This window comes from Thalia democratica, chromosome 6 (assembly GCF_965202585.1).
Source record: "Thalia democratica chromosome 6, ktThaDemo2.hap1.1, whole genome shotgun sequence".
In the NCBI taxonomy this organism is placed as follows: Eukaryota; Metazoa; Chordata; class Thaliacea; order Salpida; family Salpidae; genus Thalia; species Thalia democratica.
In genome coordinates this window covers 12,865,599-12,883,599 of record NC_139170.1, presented here as the reverse complement: position 1 = coordinate 12,883,599, position 18,001 = coordinate 12,865,599, and the positions used below count along the sequence as shown (strand labels likewise).

Sequence of the window (18,001 nt, the reverse complement as noted above, 5' to 3'; positions counted from 1 at the left end):
TTCCTGTCATGTGTAACAGTTATGTTATGTGCTAAGCGCAGCTGTAAGTTAAACTACGCATGAATAACACGAGTGTTAATACATGAAACTGTTTTCATGACAAAAAAAATCTTAAAAAAAAGCAACATTTTAATGATACAGAGGTAAAAAAATTAGCTTTCATTAATTTCAAATAATACTTAATATTTAATCTTTAGATTAAGATAAACCCACTAAACCATTGTTGTTTTAGAATTATTTTAAAAGACCAGTTTATTAACAAATTTTAATACTGTTTCTACCATGTTGGGTTTATAATTTTCCTTTAAGCTAAATACAAATATATGGTTAATGATAACAAAATGTATTTACCTTTTCGTTCAATTTTTTAACAAAAAACACTAGAAATGTCGTACAAAAATAAATTTAAGAACAGTAGTAAACTACAGTGTTGACTCGCGGGGAAAACTATGGGGTACAGAGCAGTATGATATAACAAACTACAATTATATTTTAAGTTAATTGTTTCTTGTCTCGTGTTTTTGCAACTTTACATATTATTGTATGAAATTGTTTATACAAATCTTAAAAAAACTTTCAGGTGCTGTATTTATCTTTGTACTTCTAGTTTATTACTTTGCCGATTATAAACTACCGTAAAAAATTTTTATAAATTAGCTTGATAGTACAGTAAAGATACTGATAAAGTACGCCTTTTAAGAGGTACGCATCCGCAAAAAGTACTTACCCACGTAGGGCACGCATTGAATTTTTGAAGACATTAGTAAATAAATACTTTTTATTTAAAAAATTTCTTGATACCTTATTAAACGAACTTAAATGAAGTGAATCAAACACTATTTTATTTCTATCAGCGCAAATACAACAATACTATTTCTGAAAACATCATAAGATATCTATTTGGATCTTACATTTTCTAAAAATAAGTAGTTAATAGCTACTATTTAGTGTGAAAAGGGTAACATTTCTTTAAAAACTGTAAGGTACGCATTCTACTATCTTTACTGTTTTATAGTTTCAAAAATCGTAATATTTTTACTTATATTAGTTTAGTTATTCAAAAATTGGTAGTTTTTTGTTAAGAAAATTAAGTGTGATACTTTTATTTATTTACTATCATTAAATAAACATTAACTACTGTCATATTTAAAATTAAAGCTTTTTTCAAAACTTTAAAGTACGCGTAAGGTACGCACTTTTGCTCAATGTGTGTACCTTACCGATGTCCATACTGTATTTACGTTCTCATAACAAAATAAGCACCTTAAGTTATTATAACTGATGCGTTTTATTAAAAATATATCAGTGTTTTATAGAATTAAGCCTCGAATAAGTTTAAACTTTTAATAAAAAAGTTATACCAATATGTACATTCGTTCAGGTATACCAGTATTAAATTTAATTTTTGTAACTTTTTTAATATTTTTTAAATAACGTAAGATTTTAGTTCCAATTATTAATGACTTTTGTAAAAGCAACTTTAGCACAATTATAATATAAAATGTTTTAGATTTTAGAGAAGCTTTTGTTTCATTCAAAATAAAAAACTTCAAAGTATGTTATAAGAATAATAAAAAAAAATATTCTTATGTAAATTAATTTTTCCACTTTGCTTTTTCTTAAAATAAATAATTATTAACCACATTAAAATTTTTGTTTTTAAAAAGACCAACTGCAAAATTTTAATTTCTTTTTGTTATAACTTAAGATTTTTTGTGTAAATGAACTAGCTTAAAAACTGAAAATTTTCATGAAAAAAATTAAATGTTTAATTTTATCTAGCTTTGACCCAAGTTTATACATTTAATGTTTATTAATACTTTAATTTGTATTTAAATACATTATACTTCTAACTTTAATCATAGTTTTGTAAAATAATGATAGAGTTTATACTTGGAAAATGCTTAAAATGATGAAATTACAATAAAAGAAAACTTTAATTGAAACGAATTAGATTATTTTTTGATAGTTGTTGTTAGCTTTTACACAAATAAAAGGAATGTTACTAAAAACGAAGTACCAATAGAACTTGATTAATCAACTTTCATAACATATAGTTAATAACAAAATTTGCACTTTAAGTGGTTGTAAAAGCAGTTATGAAAACTGTTCACTTGATATTTATCCCTTTTTTAAAGCACTTTTACGTTCTTAACCGACTTAAAAGTTAATACATTTAAACTTTTTACTGGATAACAATTCCTGTTATTAGTTTAACAGTTTTAACTTTTCTACTAACAAAATACACTCAGAGCTTAATTTAATTTAAAGCAACATATATATGAAAATTGTTTTTTTTTTTTAACCTAACTTAAAATAAGCTTTAAACTTTTTTCATGTAAATCAAGTGTAAAAAGTTTCTACTTGACTGACAAAGAAGAATTCGTTCATTAAAAAGTCTGGACAAACGCAAAAAAGGGAAGCTGATATGAAGATAATATTTTCAAGGCAGTTTATAAAAAAACATAACCAGTTCGATAATAACAAAATGAGTTATACTTATTTTACAGTTTTACTTTAGCCAAAAAAGATTAGACAGAGTTAAAAAGAAACTTTTTTTTTCAAGTTTATTTTCATGTTTTTTTTTTACTGTTTTTTAAAGAAAAGATGTTAGATAAAATTTAAAGCTAAAAATAGATATTTTTAAAGTAAATTTCATGATATGAGTACAACTGCCGAGCCTCCGACTTATGATGCAGTCATACAAGAAAAAGAATTGGATGGAGAAAATGAAGACAAACGTGGTAGTACTGAAAACGGAAAACTTAATGAAAAAATCAACACAATAGTAAATATTCCTAAAAAAAGTACAAATTAGTTCAATTTTTTTTAATAATTTTCCATCTAATACTTTAAAATACCGTAATGCGTGTTTTTCCATCATAATTATAGTTATATTTTGTGAATTTGACAATTGTTTAAAGTCTCCCTTTGCTTATTAATAACTTAAAATTTTAGACCATTTTAGAGTTAAAGAATATTTGTTAAGTGGTTATAAAGTTTGTTATAATACTAATAATAAATAAGTAAAACCTACTTTTTTAAGATTTTTTTACTATTTTGTTAGGACACGGGTCAGTTTTTTACGGATTTCAGTTTTATAATTCAAGTAATATTCAAAATAAATCTGAAAAATCAATAAAATATACCAATCTTGAAATATAAACAATTATTAAAGAAAAACTAAATTGTGCTTCTGTTATAAGTATTAAATAACTTTTACTTATTTTAAAATAACTGTATAGGAATATAGTTTTAAATAAAACTAATTAGTCAACTAAAAGATATAATGTTTATTTAATAAAGTTGTAATTTCATTAACAAACATAAACATGAAAATTCAAAGTAATTACTATAAAAAGTATTTGTAGTTCTGTACTAAATATTGTATTAATATTATACGTTCTATGTTGTCATAGGACTTTATATGCATTTTAGTTAATAGTAATGCACTGAATCTAAAACAGTTTGGAAGTTTATGTCACATATATACTTTTGAAATAATAACATAGGTGTTAAATACACGATTTTAAGATTGATAACTTTGCAGTTTTTTGTTAAACAAAACATGTAAAAAAAACTACTATAAATGCTAAAATATTTGTATAAGTGCCTTAGTTAAGTTGACACATATAATTTTTTGTTAACAAGAAATCATTAATTATTTAATACAACTTAAACTCTGCTATGTTCATAGCTTATTGCAAAGATAAAAATTTTTAAACTCCTTATTTAAAACAAAACATAGTGTGTAAATAAATAACAAAAATTCAGATCAACTCAGTACCGGGGGTGGGTCGCGTCAAAGCGCGCCACGTGCTAGCAATCATGGGCTTCCTGGGCATGTTCAACGTGTACATACTGCGAACCAACCTCAACACCGCCATCGTTGACATGGTCAAGCAGACCCACGGGAAATCTGTTGAAGGCGATATCACCTTGATCTGCCCCGACCAGGGCTTCAGCAAAGACAATCGAAGCAATGTGAGCTTTTAAGGAAGTGTAATTTTGTAGTTGAACACGAGTTTTTAACGACAGTAAAGTTATTAGATATATGTAAAAGGTATTTGTAAAACTCTACTATAACTGCATAATTTACTCCTATGTATAACAACTAAATGTTTAACAAAACTAAATACTAACCGTCGTTTAATAAACACAGCAAATATTTTTGTACCCATTACATTAAAAAATCGCTACAAAAAACATTTTTTTAGACGGGGCTGTTCGACTGGAACTACAAACAGTACACATTAGCTTTGGGCTGCTACTTTTACGGTTACATAGTCAGCAACGTTCCTGGCGGCTGGTTGGCCAAGAACATCGGGTTCAAAAATGTTCTGGGGACCTCGATGTTCTTTTCCTCCCTCCTGACTTTCCTCACTCCAGCCGCCGTCAAGTCGTCTTTTGGTTTGTTTGTTGCCGTCAGAGTCATGCTGGGATTCTTGCAGGTTTTATATCATTTTGTGTATAAATACATAGAGTAGACTGTAATTATTTTGTGTAGTGGAAAGTATAAGTTGATATCTAAACTAGTAACGAGCTATTTTGGTTTGAGTTAGTCTAAATTGTTTTTTTTGTAAATGTGTTTCTGCAAAGTCTATGACTATGAAATTATTTTAATTTAAGTTAATTTAAACTTATATCTAGTAAATTAAAATGGAATGCAAGTGTATTTGAGGTACATATGAGTAAAAAATAGTACAAGTTATATACACAAGGTACATATTAAGAAAATAATAATGTAAGTTGTGTCTGTGAACTACTTCTTGTTTCTATTTTAGGGAGTGGCATTCCCCTGCATGCATGGAGCGTGGGGTCATTGGGCTCCACCCCTTGAAAGGAGCTTCCTGGTTGCAGTTCACATTGCGGGGGCGAGCCTTGGTAGCGTGGTAACCGCACCTCTTGCTGCTACCATAGCAACGTCTTATGGTTGGGAGGTTGTGTTCTACTTCACGGGTTTGTTTGAAATATTCTTTTAGTGTAGTAAACAAGTTGAAAGTACAACTTATCTTAGATTGTTTTGAAAAGGAGTGTTTAAAATTTATAATATAAGGCTGACTTTTTAAAATAATTTTTTTTTAATCAAACATAACAAATTTTTGACTTAACAGAAATTAAACAAAGAAATGCTTACTATAAATTGCATTTGACTAAATAAATGCAGTGCAGATTTCAATTAAACCTTTTTTTAAAAGAAATATATTTTTATCAAAATAGACTTTTAATGACTGTTTAAAATTTAAACAAAACGTACAAATTTACCTAAGCTAAAATATATTAGCTAAATATTAGGTAAATCTAATGAAAAGTTTGTTTGAAACTGTTAAGTTCTATTAGCTTTACAGTAGTCTACTTCGTAGTAACCTCGTCTTGAAACAAACAGTTTGTTATAAAGATTATAATTAAAACAAATTTTGAAGTAGTTTTTGGAAAGCTAACAAAAAAGTCACCCATAGTATAGTTTTAAAAGTCTTATAATATAACAATTTGTTTCAAAATGATGCTTAATAGAAAAATTAGTAGTGCATTTTGTTTAAACAATTTGTTGAAGTTTTTTAAGGAAGTCTTTTAAGCTGAATTTTTGTTATTTTTTTGTTTATTCAATTTATGCCGTAACGATACTCTACTAAACTTTGAATAAGAATATATTTAAAAAGCTAAAAAACATTAAAAAATCAACTTGAAATAGATTAAGGTTCACGGATGAATAACGAGTAGTAATTGCAGGAGGAGTAGCACTGCTGTGGACATTCTTCTGGTTCGCTCTGGTGCACGATACACCTTCGCAACATCCGAGAATTAGCGTGAAGGAAAAAGAGTACATAACACGTTCAATAAACTTACAAAAGAAAAAGAAGGTAAGCATTTTGAAATTTCTTTTTGAAACGAAACAATTTTTGTAGGTTAGTGGTAATTTATTTCAAACGAGTAAAAAATAAAAACTCTTTTAGTTATAAAGCGTTTTGCTTTATAAAAATTAAAATTCTATAAATGTTTTCTTCAAAAATAAATAAAGTAAAAATACTGCTTTAAATTTTTTAGTTTTAATTACAACATCTTATTTTTGTTTCAGACAGAGAAAAGAGCAACACCTTGGCTACAAATGTTGAAATCAGGACCACTTTGGGCAATTTTGTGCGGTCACTTTGCAAGCAACTGGGGAAACTATACTCTCATGACGTTACTGCCCACCTACATGACTCATGTGCTCAAGTTTAATATCAAATCGGTGAGTAAATAAAACATGCATTGTAAAACTTTTTAGGTAAAATAATCCGCCGAATAGTTATAACTTATGACATTTTAATAATTTCGGATTTTACATTAATATTAGTTAAGTAAAAGATAATGTGTTAGAGTTATATAAATTTGTTTTTAGTTATCAAAAAAACGCGTAAAATTAAAATTAAATTCATCAACATAGTCAAACTAAACTATATTATTATTTTTTCAAACAACTAGTAATAACAAATAGCTTATACTACTTGCTAAAATCTAATGATCTAAAAACTGCTTTTAAAGTATTTGAATTATTTTTTTTTGCCAAAATTTGTTTTTAATTTTCATTTGCTATGTTATTGAAATATATAATAAATTTAATTTTATAATAAAACTTATACAAAACTTGAAGTTTTTGCTAATTTGAGAGTTTTAATTAAATTAGATTTTTATTATGCAACAAATGTGTTCATTAACATATTAAGTTAATAACATTCCAAATAAAACAAAATATTTCTAACCTAAATCACTTTAAACTTAATTTAATTAGTTTAACAAAAGAGTTTACAAGAGTTTATACTCAAATCTTTAGAGTGGCTTCTTAACAGCACTACCTTTCCTTTTACAACTCTTTGTCGCCATTGGTGGAGGAAAGTTGACAGACTACATACTGAGAAAAAAGAAACAATCGGTTGTACAGATGCGCAAACTTAACACGGCAGTCGGGCTGATGGTTCCCGCGTTTTCATTGGTTGTTGCCGGATACGTCGGCTGTGATTGGGCGACTGCATTTGTTTTCTTCTGCTTATCGGTTGGCTTGAATTCATTAACTGGTTAGTAAGTTCCGTGTTGCTGTTTAATCTTTCTGACAATAGATAGAAAACATTCCTCATTATTAATCTCAAATAATTAATTGAACCATAAACTTTTGTTTGATTAGTCATGGTAAAAGTTGTGTGTCGTTCGTTAAAAACTATTTTTACTCATAACTAAAAATATCTTTAAATTTCGAAGTTAGTGTTAAATGGTTTAAATTAAAAATTTTTAAATAATCTCATCTAGTGAGTGAACATTTAAATAATTATAATTTAATTATTAAAGATATAATTTAATGTTTTAAGGAAAAACGAAATATTATCTCAAAATTGCCAAAGTTTTATTAGTTTGTATTTGGCTAATTTAGCTTAATTTCTAAAACATTTCAACAGTACCTGGATGCAAGGCCAACGCAATAGATATTGCACCGAGATACTCCGGAATAACATTTGCAATTTCCAACACTTTTGCTAACATTCCTGGTTTCCTAGCACCTCAGTTCGTCGGATACCTCCTTGATTTTGAAAATGTTACTTGCTTTTCAGTTTTTTTTTATTTTATTTTAATCAATAGTTCATATATTGTTCGAAAAAAGTTTAGTTTGAGAAATTTAATACACTTTTTCAGGTTATATTTTCTTAGCTACTACGATACAGTTTATAAAAGTCAAAAATTAAATCCATTGAACAAAAACGTATGCTTTTTATCAAAAACTAAATTTCTTTGGAAGTAGCAATACCTCAAATTTTATTTTACTTTATCTTTTTTATCTTACACTGAACTAAAAACTACTAGTATTCTCTTTTTATTTGTTTTAAAACGGTACAATACCAAAACAGCTTTTTATTCTAAAACATTTGAAAATTACTTATTGTAACCGGAACAAAAATGTCAGGGCTCTATAAGTCAGTGGCAGTTGAGTTTTGTGGTCGTTGCAGGAGTCTACCTACTCGGAACAATAGTCTACCTGTGGCTTGGCTCAGCAGAAGAACAAGAATGGGCAAGAGGTATAATTACAAATAGAGAAGGTTTGTTAGTCATATAGTTATTATAAAAATTCGTACCTTTTGAAGCTTTAAATTAACTAATAGAAAATAAAAAGCTATGGTTATTGTAAATTTTGCCGTCATAATGAATAAGTGTGCTGTTTAATATACTAAAAATTTAATTTTTGTGTTCTATTTATAATTTTGAAGCTGTTTTTTTGTCTTAATTAACCGTTATTTAAAGTTTAAGTACTTGTTCAAAACATTGTATACAATTTTGTCATTAGGCAAATAAAAATTAACGAACTATGTTGAATATAATGTAATATGATTATGACGCTTTATTTTTGTTTAAGTTTTAGTATTTTACGTTATATACAACTTTAATTTCACGTTAAATTACACTTTAAATTGTTTACGTCGTTTAAAGAAAAACATTCAGAACATTTATAAATTTCTGCTTGTAAAAGTTCTACTCGTAATTAATTTGGCATACAATTCTGCAGACGAAAACTTAGTCGTTGAAGAGCGTGGAAACGAGCAATCTCATTAAACATAAATGAAAAAAATGGCAAATGTATTACTTTTTATTACCATAAAAATTAGAAATTATTTAAATTTATCTAAAAGTTTATATTAGTATTTGATTCAAACAAAAACAATTAGTATTTGATTTAAACCTGTTTACTTTTTCATTAAGTTTTTATTTTTATTTTTTGTTACAATTTCTTAATTTTGTATTACAGACGTTTTAAAGATTTCATTTTTCTACACCCATTTCCTGCTTTAAATTGTCTTTACAACTCATTTAAGTAATTAATTTTGTTTTAATTCCTTTTTCACTTGATTAGAATTCTTTTAAAAAACATAGTAATGAACTTATCCTTATTTGAAAAGTTTAACTTAAAAACTAGCAAAAAAAAATTATATTAAGTCTACACTTTTACAAAAATTAAATTAGCATTTAACATGTTCATATAAAAACATATTTGCACAATAACAATTTTTTTTTTGTAAAAGCTGTTTAATAAATTTTGTTCAAACTCTTCAATAGAATTTTTGTAGTCTAACTAATTAAAATAAAATTGAAACAAAAGTCTTCGAAACAATTAATTAAAATAATATTTCAAAATGTAATTTGAAGTTTATTTAAAAAAAGACAATTAAGTCTTGTAAACTTTATGTATAAATACTTCATAAGAAGAACTAATAGATATAAGAGTTTTTTTTCTAAGTATAAGAAGGACTTTTTTATAAGATTTTTTTTAGGAAAAAATGTTAAAAAATTATTATGTATAAAAACACTTTTGTGCGTAAAATAAAAAACAGACGAACTTTTACTCAAAATTAAAAAAGTAAGTATGAACTTTTGTTATGTAATCGAATATTTTTAAAGTTTCAGCTTAACTGTTAATAATGTAAACAGGTTATAAACTTTTTTTCGTTAATTCTTGGTCAATTGATTAATAATTAAACAATTAGAAACAATTACTTAAGAGTGTCTAATACTCTTCCTTTCAATTAAATTATCTTTGCTAAAAGCTTCAATCACCGTGTATTTGTATACGTTTTTAGTAAGGTTTTTTTTTCAATTTTAGTATTTTATTTAATAAATCACTCAATTTTTGAACACGAAAGTTTATAATTTTTATCACTAATCTCTGAAATTAAAAATAAATTCAAAAACGTTTTGACTGTTGTCGTTAAATTCTTAGTTGTATTTTAAACATAATTACAGCACAAAATTGTTAAAACTCAGTTGAAAACTAATGATAATTGGCATAGAATTTTGATACTGTGTTATTATTGTTTATAACACTTAAAAACTTTTACATTATTTTAACATTATTGTACTTAAGCTGGTTCAAGCTTTAACAAATAACATTTAAATGATAAAATACAGACTTTTAAATAATTCCAAAAACGAGTCTTTGGAGTTATACTACGGTATATTAATAAAATAGTTAGTTAAGTTAAAATTAATAACGGCAAACATCGTATCTCAAAGAAAATGTCTTATTAAGATTTATGGTTTAAAAAAATGGCTTTTTAATGAGACGTGACTTCATAAATTATTCAGAGACGCAAGCCATTGTTTAAACGAAATTACAAGAAAAACCACAAGTTTTGGCACCATTGCCAATTATACTGCGTATGCTTTTTTTTTAAGCAGCACATTTAAAAAGCTTGTCAAATCGTAAGTGTTTTGTTATGTTTAAAAAGTCTTATGGTGCTTAATGATTTTATTTTTAGGCAATCAAGCTTTAAGCTCTTAAAATCAGTTTTATTATTTAGGCTTTGCAGGGTTAAAATAAAACAAACAGCAACAAACAGCAGCAGCTCTGTTTTTTTATTGTTAATAGAATATTTAATTAAAATATTAAGTTTAGAAAATTATTTTTCAGGAGTTTCGAAGAGCTTTATTCTAAATATTAAAATTTTAAATTTATGAGAAACATGTTTTTGTATTTAGAATTTTTATTACTTATAAACTTTTGCATTACTTAATAAATTTAACTTTCAATAAAAATAAAAACAAATAATATTTAAATAAGCTTTTTTTTTATCGAATATAACGAGACAAGATATTAAATCTCAAAATTCAAGACCATCGATGCGTCGAATTACGAAACAACTGTATTCGACTACAAAAATTTACTTAAAAACAATTAAACTTATTTTCATTATTTGAATAAACAACTATGCAGATAACAAAAATTTTTACCAATTTTTGGTTTTTGGTAAACTTTTATTTTAGAATAAATGAGTTTTAATAATACGTCATCCAAGTATAAAATGTTTCTTTTTCTAACTTTTCTAATAGAATTTAAATTAGTAGCAATAAGAATTGTAATACTTACAGCAAAAAAAGGCCTAAGTTATTCATGTTTTTAATTTGTAAATCTGGTTTTAATAAATCATTTTAAATAGATTTGAAACTTCTGTTTAGTCAAGCTTCTTTAAAATAATATTTTAAGAAAATAATAAATTATAGTAACTCTTTTTATCTAAAACTATAAATGTAACATTTTTTTCAAGAATATATTCAGTTTAAAAATTATTTTGAAAGCTTAAGACTTTAGGTCCATAATATTTGTCTTAGAATTGTCTTATGTATGTAACCTACTTCTTATCTTATTTAAATTTGTAGTCGACTTTGTGTATAAAAAAATTACTCTTTTTTAAGTCTTGATTTTACTAGCTAAGGTTTACTAACTTACTTATTTTTATCATAATTTAACTTCGACTGCTTTAAGACTTTTTTGTTATTTTCTAATTGTAAATTTTACTTACGTAAGTTATAATGTTTAAACAATAAATACCTTATCATATTTATTACACTACTATAATACCTTGTTTTTAAGAAAAAATTGAGTTTGAAGTTATGCTAAAAGTTATTCTACGAAGGTATTTTTTACGTTTTAATGTTATCTAAACAAAAATTATTTTCGAAGCTTATTTGTATATTTTCTTTAATTAAGTTTACTTAGTCATAACTAATGTAAACTTTGTAGAACATTTACTAAAATGTAAAGTTATATATAAAATAAATTGAAAAAAAATGTAAATACTGATTAATTTACTATAAACTTTTAAAGTATTTATAAAAAAAAGTTTTAGAAGTCTAAAATATTGTTATAAGACATTTGGAAAATATGAAAACAAAAGTAAATAGAAAAAGAAAATAACACACATTTTTTAGTTTTTTTTTTAAGAATAGTTTTATCTAATTAGCAATCAATAAAGAACTTCTTAATTCGATTTTACTAGATTACACACAAAAATTACTTGTTAAACAGAACAAGTGGTGTATCGAATCAGTGTAAAAATTTTGTGTAAACTTTTAAAGCCGTGTTAAACAATATGAAGAAAATCATGATTTTTATATAAAACTTTAATACCTTAAAAATTCATTAGCCAATGTAACAAAAATTTTTGGACTTTTTTTAACAGGTTACCTTTAAAAGCATTACTTTTAAAATGTCAAAGCTTTAACACCCGGTTTTTTGACTTTTATTTAGACCAGAAAGCATAAATACCCTAGTAAGTGCTTAGAACAAAAGAATTTTGGCAGCTAGAAGACTAAAAGGTTATAAAGTTTTAATTTTTTTTGACTTTAGAAGTGTAAAATGAGTTAACTTTTTATTTTCTCACAGAACACTTAAATACTATAAAAAAAAATTAATATTTTTATTTAGTTAATCATGGAACTGTACTATAATTCCTATAATATAATAACACATAACCAAAAAATAAAAGCAAATAAAACAGTTTACAAAAATTTTAATTTAAAACTTGTAACTACATTTTATAGACTTAACTATAAATTTGGCTAAACATGCTCTATGAAGATAGTTTTGTTTTGAACAATACTAAGAATTTTTTTTTGTAAAAAAAAAACTTTACTTATATTATAATCATTATAGATCTAATTTCTTGTAGCGTTTAAATATATAAATATTACTTAGTAGACGGCAACATGGTTTAAAACTTTTTTACAAACCTTTATTGCTGTGGTTAAGATTTGTAAAAATATATATAACTTTAATGTTTTTTCTTCTGTTTATTTAATACAATATTAAGAACTACAAAAATGTGTAACTACAGCAATTATTAACTAAAAATTTAATTTATTGTAGAAACGTTGTTAATTGCAGTTTTAATTAAGAACGATGTAAATTTTTACACAATGCGTATAAAAGAGACAAAAACAGTTTTCTAGTTCAAGATGTTTTTTCTAAACCAAAACCTTAAAAAGTATTTTTTTTAAATGCTTTGAAATGCGTTTATAATTTTTTTTCAGAATCATTTAAAATCACTTTAAACAATTTAGAAAATTAAAAAAAAACCTTAAAACTTTTATGTAAGTTTTAAAACATTTTAAATACTTAATAAACCTCTTAATTAGAATTTGACCCTTTTAGCACTAAACTTTTTCCCTTTTTTATTAATTTAAAAACCTATCAAAATTAAATTTAGACTATAGTATTACCTATCTTGTACTTTAATAGTGTTTATTCTATTACGCATATACTTTTACTACATTTTAACTAGATACAAATCAATTACGTAGTAAAAATTAAACTTAACAAAAAAAAACAATTGTTTTATTCAGTAAGGAATAAATAAACAAATTGCATCCTCTAATGCTAATCTGATAAAACGGTTCAAATAAGCTCAGGCAGACAAAAATTTTATTGATTATTAAATTGATGAAAGTTTATTGAAAGGTTTTATCGAAAACTCTTTTTTTTAACTTTAGATTAGTAAGTTTAAAGTATTATTGTATTAAAAAGAAATAATATAATAAGAATTAAAAAAAAATAAGATAAAAAACTTAAAGAAATAACAAACTTGTTAAACTATTTAAAGGTTGAAAAAAAAAAGCTGTTAAAAAAAGTTCACGCTAGCTTACTTACAAAAGTTTTAACAAAAGAAAACTTCGAGTAAGCTTTTATCAAAACAGTTCTTAAAAACATTTTGTATTGTATTTATATTGTTTACTCATGAATATAAGCATCTTTAGCCTTCGTCAAGTTAACAGGTTTTTATGTATAAATATCAAAACAAGCACTTTCAGTTATAAAACATTAACAACTGTACTAAAAGAAATATGTCAATTTTAATTTGAGATAAAAATTTAAAACTTTTTGACATATGTTTTAATGAAATAAGGTTTAAGATTTCACAACAAGCGAAAAAAACAACGTTATAAGGCAACTATCTATTGGAAACAAAATATTACATATCACAGTAGACTTTCCCCTTTTTTGTTCTGAGTTTTTCTTTGCTCTATTTTTCTTGGCATCAAGTCCAAGATTAAAATTGCTGCCAAAAAAAGAAGGTAGCAGACAGAAGTTATTTGCAAAAACAATCGTACTCTGATGAAAATGTACAAAGGTAAAATATTTTTGTATACAACCGGCAGTTTACAAATTTATATTCTTTATAGTTTAACAATGTTTAAATACTCAAAAACGAGGAAGTTTGTAAATTAGTCTTTATAATTTTAAAGCTCTGAGCTTACATTGCAGCATAAATTACTTTTTGTATTTGTATACTGATATATTAAATGTATGAGTAAAAATAAGCAAACATTTTTCATGAAGCAAATTACTGTTTAAAGTCAAAACTCATAGTAATAACGGGTATTCTAATAACTTTTATTACTAATGCTTATGTAAGCTTGTTATTAGATTGAAAAAAAAACATGTTCAACGATACATAGTTAATTTCAATCTAAAGTGATATAACAAAGTTTGTCATCTTTATAGTACTTTTAAGCCCTCAATAACTTACATGCACTATTTCTAAAACAAGTTTTTTATTTATTTTACTAACAGTTTTGATATTTTAAGCCTCATGAATTAAATTAGTAGAAATATTTTAGGATAAAGGTTTTTATTTTGAATTTGTTTTAATTTTGGAGTAACGTAGAAAATTTCAAAAGTACTACTTTCAAATGACAATTTCACTACATTCTATTTTTTATTTTAAACAGTATTTGTTTGGATTTTTACTAAATTCAAAACTGACTTGCTAAAATGTTTACCCTATGTGTTTTAAAACTTCAAAAACTTTATTTATTTATAGAAAATGTAAAACATAAAACTATATGAAAAATAAAATATGTGCTAAGAGGTAGGACACTATTTGAAACAATAAGTTTTATGTTTTTACAGACCACTTTTAAACCTTTTAAAATTTGCGCTTAATAAACAATGTCAGCTAATGTTTGTAAAAAAAATATTAAAGTTTTTTGATAACTTAGTTTTAAATATATAGCAGCGTGTTATCTCTTTATTTTCATTAATAATACTTTTTACTATTTCACCACCTGTAGTCTGCTTCAATTTCGTGAACTTTGTGGTTACGATGCACTGACAAGTTTGAGTTTTGGCAACAATAAAAATTGGTCTGGTTGTTTTCCTGACAGCAGAAAGTCGCTTCTCTTGGATCGGACATTCGCGGACAGCTGAAGTGGGGCTTTTTGTTAGTCGACACGCTTTGCAGGCAAACCTCGGCTAATGTGGTTGCTGTGGAAAATTTTTAATGCATGAAACTTAATTGGGAAAATTGTGTGCAATACTTTTTTTTACTAAAACAAAAAATATGCCACGTTTTTAGCGTTAATTTAGTATTGTAATAGCACTAAAAATAAATAATTTTAACGTTTTTAGAACATAAAAAAACAGTTTATTTTGATTTTTTGTAGATGAAACAGTTTTAAACTGTTTTAGATTAAACTTTTTTCAAAGTGATAGTTAATATTGATGAAGAAGTTAATATAATTGATGTACGATCACTGCTTTTTGTTTTTAACATAAACTTTTTCCTTTTTTAAATTTATGTTAAGATGTAAAGTTAAAGTAGGATTGAAATGCTCATACAAAAAGCCGTAGATAATGTCATGATCCCCGAAAAAATGTTTTTCATCATTGCTTTCTTTTAACTTATAACAAATTCTGCAAAATTTTGTTTAAACTTAAATAAATTTTTTACAACAAAGCATAAAAACTTTACTAATTATCTTAAACTGTTTATTAAGCTGTTTTCACATTTCAAAAAAACTTAATTTAAAATAATCGGGCTTTAAGGCGCATTCTGAACATCAAAAAATAAATTTGACTTAGCTGCCAAAACATTCTTGTCTTTTGTGTAAGTTCTTTCACGAAATTGCTTCTATGTGTAAATAATTCATGATATCGGCGCCTCGTTATAAAGCTCCCTTTCGACAAATATTTTAATTAACTTGTTTTCCTTTCAAAGTACGTCCTTATATCAAACTTTAAAGTCAAGCATAAGCCATTTACAATTTGCATCTAAAATTAAAACAAAAAAAATCCTAACTTAATAGAAATATTTTAAAAATTTACTTTATTATAATACAACATATATAATAAGTTTAACCTGCAAGTTAATTTTTATAATAAGCTTTGATTTTTGAGTTGTTCTGTAAAGTGTTTTTTTGGGCTGTTGAGAATAGTATTAATAGCATAAAAGTTTTAAAAACAAAAAATTGATACATTTTCAAACGAAGAGAAAGCTTAACTAAAAAGTTGTTCAATTAAGAAATTAAATTAGAGTAAAATTACCTTTGACACAATTAAGTAACCTCATAAAATCAATCTATTTTCAAATAACAACACTATCAAGTATGATAAAAGTGTTCACTATTCAGTTACTTGATATGATATTTTATTTAACTAAGCAAACTTTCCACACAATTAATACATCATAACATTAGTAGGTTACTTCATAAATTAAAATTCTAAACTTTTAAAACAAAAAACTTAGAAACTTGACTAAAACGCTGTTTAAGGCGACTTTATTTCGTCAAGTAATCTTAGCTGTTAGCAAAAATAGAACTTTTTTTTCTCTCTCATAAGCAAAAACGTTTGGAACAATACTTAAATCTTTAGACAAAGTCATACTCGAAAAAATAAAGTAATGTTTCATTTGGCATATAAAAAGCTTTTAATCTACGTTTTATACTTGAAATTTAAAATCAATAGACTTTAAAAACAAACTTTTACCCATATTTAAAACAAACTTATTGAACAAACTTGTACATAAACATTCAAAGTTATAAAGAAATTTTTTTGACTTTATTTGTTTATAACAAATATTATTGAATCTACTTTTGAAGTAAACGCGTTACATATATATTTTTTTCAAATACATTTAGATCTACTTAAAATAGGTTTAAATGAAATTTTAAGAAGTAAAATAAATAACATAAATTTAGGTAGAATATAGTGGTTAAATTAGTTTTTTAAACAATAAAATACTTTAGTTCATATTATATATAAGATACAACTTCTTAAAACAAAACAAAACTCTAGCTATTAAGAGTAGTACTTGTTTTGGAATATCGGTTATTTTAGAGCAGCACTTGTTTAATAATCATTTCATTAAAAGTTTTCATTTAAAGAGTATTTTCTCCAACTTATAAATAATAACAGCCGAGAAAATGTTTTTCTTACAACTCCGACCAAAAAAGAACTTAATATAATAAATCTAGCCCCTCAAATAAGACTGCCGACCATATTGCAAACAAAAATATAGGAACTAACATTTTTTATATACCAAGTCTAAAGTCGTTCAAAACTATAAAATAAATCTTAATTTTTTTTATAAAAGTACTTAATGTGACATCATAATCGTTCTTTAACATTTTTTAAAACATGTAAAATTTTTGATTAAGTTTGTTGCCTGTGTTGTTTGTTTGTTTAGCTTGTCTGCTAATTTGTTTTATCTGTAAAGTTAGCGAGTAAAACGTGGAGTTATCTTGATTTGTAGCGAGTAAGTTTTTTTACAAGTTACTGGTAGTGAAGAAAAAACAAAAAATTACAAACTCATTTAATACTTATGTTAATGATTAAAAGAAAGTAGTTTTTATAAGACTGATAGTTTAAAATATATTCAAACTTTACTAACCACACTTAAAAAGAATAGGTCTGTTATATAATTTATTTTTACAAAGAAATTAACTTTCAAAAAACCGCATGCTTATAATTAATATTACTTGAAGAATATCAGCTTTTATGTAGTAAGTTCACTTTTTACTTCTAGAGATCCTTCGATGCAACATTGAAAATTAGATCCTTGAAGTAACTTTAACAGAAAACAAACAAGATGAGCTGCTCTAGTGTGTGTGAAGTAAATCGTGAGTAGTTTAAAGTTGTTAAAAAGATGTTTAGTCTTTATATAAAACAGTTTTTGTCGTTGGTCTAACAAAACTGACACCTTTAATTTAGTTTAGGAAATTTATCGTTGATTGTATATAAACCATGATCTTATTTAACAAAGTAGTTGTTAGTATAGATTATTTTACGTTTAATTTTTCAAAATGTTAAAGGTGAGTGAAAATTAAACTAGAATATTATTATTTTTTCAACTACTTTACGACACGTACAAATTAATAAATTTAAATGATACAACAAAATATAAAAATACAGAACTGTGCGTTTTTG

General features: G+C 25.1%; 2 protein-coding genes across 2 annotated transcripts; one reads left to right on the top strand and one right to left on the bottom strand.

The window, feature by feature from the left end:
- Positions 1 to 2,642: 2,642 nt before the first annotated feature.
- On the top strand, positions 2,643 to 8,973 carry LOC145838595 (sialin-like). The gene is made up of 10 exons (XM_082946213.1): positions 2,643 to 2,788; positions 3,775 to 3,984; positions 4,218 to 4,451; positions 4,785 to 4,959; positions 5,731 to 5,861; positions 6,077 to 6,232; positions 6,815 to 7,055; positions 7,431 to 7,567; positions 7,934 to 8,066; positions 8,531 to 8,973. Exons 1-10 carry the CDS (start codon positions 2,663 to 2,665, stop codon positions 8,575 to 8,577), a joined length of 1,590 nt encoding a protein of 529 aa, XP_082802339.1. The 5' UTR covers positions 2,643 to 2,662; the 3' UTR covers positions 8,578 to 8,973.
- A 4,115-nt stretch (positions 8,974 to 13,088) lies between these two features.
- Positions 13,089 to 15,492, bottom strand: LOC145838636 (uncharacterized). The gene is made up of 3 exons (XM_082946260.1): positions 15,416 to 15,492; positions 14,863 to 15,061; positions 13,089 to 13,906 (listed from the first exon to the last, which is right to left on the bottom strand). Exons 1-3 carry the CDS (start codon positions 15,462 to 15,464, stop codon positions 13,774 to 13,776), a joined length of 381 nt encoding a protein of 126 aa, XP_082802386.1. The 5' UTR covers positions 15,465 to 15,492; the 3' UTR covers positions 13,089 to 13,773.
- Positions 15,493 to 18,001: the final 2,509 nt, after the last annotated feature.

Coding starts and splice junctions, on each gene's coding strand:
- LOC145838636 (XM_082946260.1), bottom strand. CDS start 15,464: ATGATGAAAAACATTTTTTCGGGGATCATGACATTATCTACGGCTTTT. Junction 15,062..15,415: donor GACATTATCTACGGCTTTTT/GTATGAGCATTT, acceptor AATTTTCCACAG/CAACCACATTAGCCGAGGTT. Junction 13,907..14,862: donor GAAATTGAAGCAGACTACAG/GTGGTGAAATAG, acceptor CATTTTCATCAG/AGTACGATTGTTTTTGCAAA.
- LOC145838595 (XM_082946213.1), top strand. CDS start 2,663: ATGAGTACAACTGCCGAGCCTCCGACTTATGATGCAGTCATACAAGAA. Junction 2,789..3,774: donor ATGAAAAAATCAACACAATA/GTAAATATTCCT, acceptor ACAAAAATTCAG/ATCAACTCAGTACCGGGGGT. Junction 3,985..4,217: donor GCAAAGACAATCGAAGCAAT/GTGAGCTTTTAA, acceptor ACATTTTTTTAG/ACGGGGCTGTTCGACTGGAA.